Raw genomic sequence first — 7,753 nt, forward strand, 5'->3', positions numbered from 1 at the left:
TTCTTCCAGGCAGGGCTTCCGAATAGACTAGTCCACAGACAATTAACATCACTTTATCCCTACTTAAGTGTTGTTTATTTCAAGTAATAAAGGTTTTTATCAGAGATGATGACACAACATGATAATGTATGGATTCCACAGACCCTAAAACACTACCAGACCGACACTTTTGCTAAAGCGTGGCTTTCAGTGTTAGTGGGACATTTTAGTAAATGAACTGGGACACTGTATTCTCCTTAGAACTACATTCGTGTCCCACTTCAATCAATAAGACTGTAGAATTTGTAGAAGCTTGTAGATAACACACTGTTTTCACAATTTTGTGACAATAAACATTTACTAAACCCTCCCCATGCCATTGGAAAATGAATTGGGGGACATTCCAAGCTTTTGGGAGTCTGCACAGCTTTAACTTGATCCTGGAACACTACTATCCCCCAAATTCCCCTTTTAAAATGAATATAGCCTCTTTCTATAGTCTCTTTCTTCCATGTTATTGTGCTTCCTTTATTTCCTTCCTACCCTTGTTTGTTATTTTCCCTCTAATTCCTTCCACCCTCATCCTATACTGTTTATTTGCTATATAGTGTATAACATCGATTCAGAGATGCTATGAACAACTTAAACAACAAATTACAATGTATTTTATAATATCTAATGCCAGAAATATATTTTAATTAATTAAAGATCCTTTTTTAAGATTCATCAAACACCAATCAGGGGAAGTGGGACAATACTATAAACCTGGTTTTCATAAAATATAATATCTGTTTACATGAATAATTATTATATTTTAAAACACTACCAATAACAGTTTGTTTTAACACAACAAGCTAAATTGTTTATAAATAATTATAATTGACAGAATTATGCCTTTGTCATTCTAGCGCAAGGTTTCATATGTATGCCGGTTTTTCATGAGTTTTAACAGGTCGCCCCACCTAGGAAACCTGACCACACACTACGATGATGTCACACTAACCAAAACCATTTTTTTCAAGCACAGAACACATTCAGCAACAAACCAAAAAACATTTATTTTGATTGGGTTACAAAATTACCATAGTACAGTAGGCCTACCTTAAAACATAAAAGTACCACTTGGCCTATAACCGATTTGTCTAACTAATACTGACGTCATCCGAAATTGACTGTGCCTCTGAAAAAAAAGCTCAGTGTTTCACATCTTCCACATATGCCATTAATGGCAGGAGACACCCAACGCCCACGTGTGTGTAACAGTATGACATTACAATGGTCTCGTTTACAGCACAGACAGCCTACTTCACTTGAGCGCCTACATCATAAAGGAAGAACCGGCAGAAGACGCTTACGGTCTATACTTTTCTCACAAGAATAACCAGACTATTACTGAAAACAATGCAAGTGGCTTTAGCAAACATTCTCAATATGTATATGAGTAAAATGAGTAAAAAGCGTTGCCACAACTGAGATGGTACTTGGCACCCGTTGTAACGAAGGTGGACAAAACGTCAAGGGCAAGAATTTCTAAGGCGGGTATAAAAAGGGAGCGCGCGCCTGCCACGGGCGCTCTCGCCCCAGATTAAATCCCACGGTTGTCCAAAGCGTCTTGAACCTTTCAAGATTAGGGAGGGAGCAGACATGGCCGACTCGCTAAGGAGGCTGGTGAACACATCTTCCTTCAGCGTTCTACAGGACAAACTTGAGTCCTGGTACAAGGACTACCATGTAAGTCATTAATAATTTATTTATGCCCTACATCTGTTGGCTGAAAAGTGGCCTAACCAACAATAAAGATAGGCGACACATGATAAATTGCAATCATTCGATCCGTGTAATAGTTCAGGCTATTGTCTAAATTAGTCTTGGCTATAATAAATGTGATATTGGTGTGGAAATCAATAGCATATTTAATGAATCACTGTTTGATTCAGCAAATGCGTTCTTCCCTTGAGAACTTGATTCCTCTATAGAATTTCTGTCCACCCATCTAAAATAACTTGATTAGCCTACTTGATTATGCCACTCATGGCCAGATAGTGTAATAAATTTGTTATGTATTTTTTATTTTATTTTTTACAATGTATCACATTGACAGTGGATTGGAACGTTTTTGAAACACTGTAGGGGCTAAAGGAATTCAATTGTTTCGATTAAATAGATTTTCTGGCGAAGTTTGGTTGCTATAGACGCTAGTCGTCATGGCGACCGTGAAACCATTGCTGACTCTGAAAGCTAGTGGCTCGAGCACGCCCCCTTGAGCATTTTGGTGTGAACCCGAACCGCTTGTCCTGATAGAACCCATGCATTATCACACAGATACTCCAGAGACCAACCAGTGCATTTGCCTGGAAGTCACAGATCATTTATTTTAAAAGCACATATAGTACATCCCTCAATTCAATATGATCAATACAGATATTCACTAATCAATGACCCATGTGAATGTTTGTTTTTTTAAATGTCCTACATTGTTGACCCCACAATTGAGATGACTACATCTTTAAAATGTATGTCCCTTTTGTGATGGTACATAATTCTCATACAGTGTCTGTCACCTTCCAAGGTCATCTCCTGTGATCAGAATCTGAACAGGTGCTGTGAATTGGTAGAGCTCACCTCCAAGATACAGGGTCAACTCTTCACCATCCTCAACTTCACTGCTAGAGAGGGTATGTGTCCGAGCTTCTCACAACTTCCCTCTCTCTTTGACATTCTCTAATAATGTCTCCTTTTCCTTTGAGTCAGGTGGTCACTATGCAGGAGTGGATGTGCTCAAATCACGCCTGCTGCCTTGGTTGGGGACTTGTTTCTCCATGGCAACCTCCTCTGTCACCAACGACACCAGCCTCAACCTCATCCAGGTGAAATAATCTGTTCTGTTATTTATGGTTCTAGCTACTGTACATTCATTAAGTTATTCTATTCTATTATGCTGTCCTGCCACATAGTGTGAATAAGACAGTGATAATCAAGGTTAAATGAGGAGTGTTGTCATGCAGGAGTCCGTGGAGAAGGAGAGGAAGATCAGAGAGCTGTCTGCCTCCCATGAGAACGACATGCAGAAGATGGAGACTCAGCTGTGCTCCACTCACCTACAGCTGGACTCTGTCAAACAGGAGTAAGTCTGCACTAAACATACAACAAATGACTCATCTATACAATAGACTATACATCTATACATTTCTATCCAACCAAATCAGTCTGCCCCAGGTTACGTTAGTATGGCTTACTTTCTGGTGTCTGTTTTATTCACCTATTGGTATGTTGAATACGTTTACAGACTGGCAGATGCTCATCTGCAGCTGGACAACACAAAAAATATGTCAGCCACAACTCTGCTGGCTACCGAGGATGAGATACTACAGCTGAAAGCAGAGTGAGAGATAAATACTGTAATACAACATTGTACACGTTTCATTTGAGTATTACTTGTCCTCTTTGGCTTATTGATGTGTATGTTCCGAGGTGATTATGGTGTGTATCTGTGTGTCAGGTTGCGTGCGTCCCGTGACCAGGTGGAGACCTATAAGAGGAAGCTGGATGTTCTGGATGACTATGAGAGACAGGTGCGTCTGCTGAGGGATGAGGTGTCTTTCCTCACAGCAGAGAAGAGCATGCTGCAGGAGAGGTGAGCAGGACACGCACGCACACACACACACACACACAGACACACACACACACACACACACACACACACACACACACACACACACACACACACACACACACACACAGGGCCGTAGCTTCAATTGAGGACACAGAGGGTCAGACCTTGGTCATTTAAAAAAAAAAAAAATCTTAACAAAAAATATCAACATTTGTTTTAGGAATTCAGTCACTTACTGTTGAGAGTTAGAATAGTAGAATACACAAGGTCAGTCATTTTTTTTTAGATTGGTAAATTAGACTAGTTTGTCTAGCCAGCTATCTAAACATGTAGTAATCATGGCCGACTTACCGACGGGCACGCAGGGTACGTGCCCAGGAGACCTCCAGGGGGCCCTCATTGATATTGTTAGTCACTCACTCAGATATCATATTAACATGGCATAAGTCAACCATCCCTCCCCTCTTCCTTTCTATCTGTCTCAGGTTGGTGAGGAGTTGTTCCCCCAGCCCCCTGCCCAGACAGAGCCGCCCCTCCAGCCCTCTGAAGAGTGAGTCTCCCACCCGGGCCCAGCTCACCAATTCGTCCCGCCATGCCAGGCTGGTGTCCCGCTTCAGTGACTTGTATGCTGTGGAGCGCCTGGAGGCCCAGAGTCTGCTCCGACGCTACATAGACGACCTGGAGATGGTCCAGAGAATCCTCTTCATTGCCACTGTGGTATGACATCTGGAAACCCTGTACATTATGGAATAACACTACATACAGTACAACCTGTGATGATTAGCTGGGATTCACAATGTATTGGAGATGATCATCCTAGCACATGGAACCACCTGACCTTGTTTTCATCCAATTTGACATGTCAGATCTGAGGTTCTGGTTTCTCTGTAAATCTCCTATACCATACAGTATCTCTAATCCCTTTGTCTGAGTGTGTGTGTGTGCGTGTGTCTGTGGTGTGTGTGCGTGTTCGTGTGTGTGTGTGTGTGTGTGTGGTGTGTTTGTTTGTCAGGAGGCCTTCCAGGCAGCCAAGCTGGCCTACCGTCAATTCAAGCTGCGAGTAAAGAAGACCCTGTCACCCTCCCACCTGGGGCCGGAGTCCCTGGAGGACTCGGTGGTGGACTATATCGTCAGGAACCTGGACCTCTACGACGTGCAGGCCAGTGTTAATGTATGGACTACACTTTTCTCTCTTACTGACATGTCTGACATGTTACAAAAACCTGTAGATTCCAGTCACCTTCACATTACAATTTCAAGAATCTCACGCACTGTAGCTCATTGAGTGTATGTTAATAGGAGATGTGTGTCAGAGTGTATTGTGATGTGTTTCCTTCTCCCAGGACGTGATCAACACCATGAATGTAAACCCACGGATCTCCTTCCCCCCGGAGGTGGACTTTGTCCTGATCAACAGCTTCATCCGGGAGACATGCAGAGTGGCCTTCGCCATGCAGACACTGGACTCTCCTCTGGACCTGGCTTTCACCAGCGGTGGAGAACTCTACAGCGATAACAAGTCAGTCTGCATCCATTGTCCTCATGAAGTTACAGGAAAAAAATATATTAGATGTGCAATTCCTAATCTTACCACTAGATGTCACCCTGGTCCCGTGTATGTACATCTCCTCCCTCTTCTCTCTGTCTCCCTCTCTCTCACTCTTTACCAGGTATCGTCGTAGCTATGACTCTGAGTTTACTGCTCCTCTGGTGGCGTACCATGTGTGGCCAGCACTGGTGGAGGGGGACGGTGTCATAGTGAAGGGAGAGGCAGTCACCAGGAGAGGAGCTCTGGTACTGATGCACCTTCAGTCCCTACTGTAGAATCATAGGCTTTGCTTGAGCAATTACTGCATGATCACAATATAACATGCAGATTGACTCATGTGGTGTTTCTCTGCTTTCTTCCAGTGGAGGAGCAGAAGCAGGAGCTGCAGTCCTGTTCGCTCTGGCAGCCCCACACGCACTCTCGTAAGTTACTACGACGCCTGAGACCTAACACGTTGAAATAATGTCACAAATATCACAAAACTCTTTGGAAAGATGAGTCAGCCCAGGGTTTTTATGATGCAAGAAAATATTCAGGGAAGTTGCGTTTGGGAAAGCACACTAGATGAAAGCTGTGCATGTGTGATTTAGTGTTAAGACTTTTCTTTTGCCACCAAAATACATCCATGCATACCCTGAGCCCTTGGGGTAAGTACAACAACAAAACAGAAACTCCTAGATGTTGTATTAGTGGGAGAGAGTAACTTCATCTCAAATCCAAAGGTGCAAGAAATGCTCAGTGTGACAGACTTTCTCTCCTTCTCAGGGGTTTAGTCGCAGCAGAAGCCCCTCTCCCGGACGTCTCTCCGCCAGTCGCCTGTAAACCCTAACTGACCACTGAGTTACAAAAGGAAAACAAAATTCTACACATCGATTTCATGTTTGCAACAAAGACAGATCTTTAGCTTTAATGGACTGGATCCTGTCGTTATTTGTCAGTTGTGATGACTTGATGTTAAGTAGTTAGACTCCGTGTCAATATGGACATTGGTCCAGGGTTTACAGTATTCTGGAGAGAAGTTCCATGTTACCATTACAGTATCCAGAGACTCTGGCAGCTGGTCCTTTCAGAACAATCCTTTCAGGGTGCTGTAGCAGCACATGACAAGGCTGTGTGTGTGTGTGTGCGTGTGTGTGTGTGTGTGTGTGTGTGTGTGTGTGTGTGTGTGTGTGTGTGTGTGTGTGTGCGCGCGCGCTTAATCTATCACATTATCTTAGTGATTCTTAACTGTGCACTATGCAAAACCAGGATGATTGTGTGGTTGACCGTAATGTAACTTTTTAAGGACATTTAGACCTGCACAGTATCATTTTCTGAGACTGTTGTAGTTTAGGTTTTATCTTTAACCTCAAACCTTGATAGACTCTGGGTTATAAAGAATATAATGAATACATTTTTATGTCATTTTAATGTAAGTCTTAGCCTGCTTTTTTGTTGGTAGATTTTTGTTGTTGTTGTAAGACACATGGTGCTAAAGTTCAGTCAGAACTGTTCAACTCCACAAAAACACGAGAGATGGTATTGCTGAGAATAATGATTAAGCATACAGTTTGTAAAGTAATCTGTTTTTTGGGGTGTTGTGATATTAGCTAGATGTGTGGTTTGGATGGATTTGGAACAATAGAAGGGATTTAAAATGATACAAAACATATTCTGTAACTTCAAATGGTTGACTTGAGAAAATATGCCTTTTTTTGTTAGTCCTAATGGAGTTGCTTATTATCTACTGTACGCACAAGATCCAAAAGCAACATATAACATATTTAGGATAATTGTTAGGCTGTAATCAATGAAATGTGGAGCCTAAGTATTGTTCACTATTTGAAATCATTATACAGTCTAATCTTTCATTTAGCATTAAACAGTGTGTTAGTGTTGTGTATGCAAAACGTGGTGATAAACCCAAAAAACTTGGACTCAAATATATATAATGTAATTGTGCTGTTCTTGTTACAGAATACAAAAAAACTAAATTATTTACAGAGAGATTGTGCCTTTTTAAAGATAAAATAAATAAATAAAATCAGAAAAAAGGTTACTATCAATTTCTTGTGATAATGAAGACTAATTTAATTATTGTCTTCCTTACCCTCATCCACTGTCAGTAATTTTTTCCTGCAGTCCTTACCCTCATCCACTGTCTGTAATTTTTTCCTGTAGTCCTTACCCTCATCCACTGTCAGTAATTTTTTCCTGCAGTCCTTACCCTCATCCACTGTCTGTAATTTTTTCCTGCAGTCCTTACCCTCATCCACTGTCAGTAATTTTTTCCTGCAGTCCTTACCCTCATCCACTGTCAGTAAATTCTTCCTGCAGAACATGCTGAATTCTAGTCAGTTATTATGATCGTGTTGTACTAGTATGTAGGCTACAAATATACTGTGTAGGTTATGTGTACTTTGTAGTCTATGAATGTAGGCTATGAATGTAGGCTATGAATGTAGGCTATGAATGTAGGCTATGAATGTAGGCTATGAATGTATGAATGTAGCCTATGAATGTAGGCTATGAATGTAGGCTATGAATGTAGGCTATGAACAGGTCCATTTGGGGATGGGAGGAGGACATCCTATGTGGCAAATAATCCCATTACCAATGTGGTTTTGGGTTGT

At 41.6% G+C, this 7,753-nt stretch overlaps 1 protein-coding gene across 2 annotated transcripts; it reads left to right on the forward strand.

The window, feature by feature from the left end:
• The first annotated feature begins 1,188 nt into the window (after positions 1–1,188).
• Positions 1,189–7,433, forward strand: LOC115145117 (mitochondria-eating protein). Of its 2 annotated transcripts, none has more exons than XR_003865913.2 (12): positions 1,189–1,710; positions 2,549–2,654; positions 2,731–2,846; positions 2,985–3,103; positions 3,266–3,361; positions 3,479–3,613; positions 4,078–4,309; positions 4,605–4,763; positions 4,936–5,111; positions 5,263–5,386; positions 5,504–5,788; positions 5,907–7,433. XR_003865913.2 is itself a non-coding variant. In XM_029686405.2 (12 exons), the coding sequence occupies exons 1-12, from the start codon at positions 1,624–1,626 to the stop codon at positions 5,961–5,963; spliced, it is 1,467 nt and encodes a 488-aa protein (XP_029542265.1). In that variant the 5' UTR covers positions 1,189–1,623; the 3' UTR covers positions 5,964–7,430. The 2 variants fall into 2 exon arrangements, 1 of the variants encoding a protein (XP_029542265.1); XM_029686405.2 differs by having other exon boundaries at positions 5,504–5,563; positions 5,907–7,430.
• The last annotated feature ends 320 nt before the right edge of the window (positions 7,434–7,753 follow it).

Source organism: Oncorhynchus nerka, linkage group LG17, assembly GCF_034236695.1.
Source record: "Oncorhynchus nerka isolate Pitt River linkage group LG17, Oner_Uvic_2.0, whole genome shotgun sequence".
NCBI lineage: Eukaryota > Metazoa > Chordata > Actinopteri > Salmoniformes > Salmonidae > Oncorhynchus > Oncorhynchus nerka.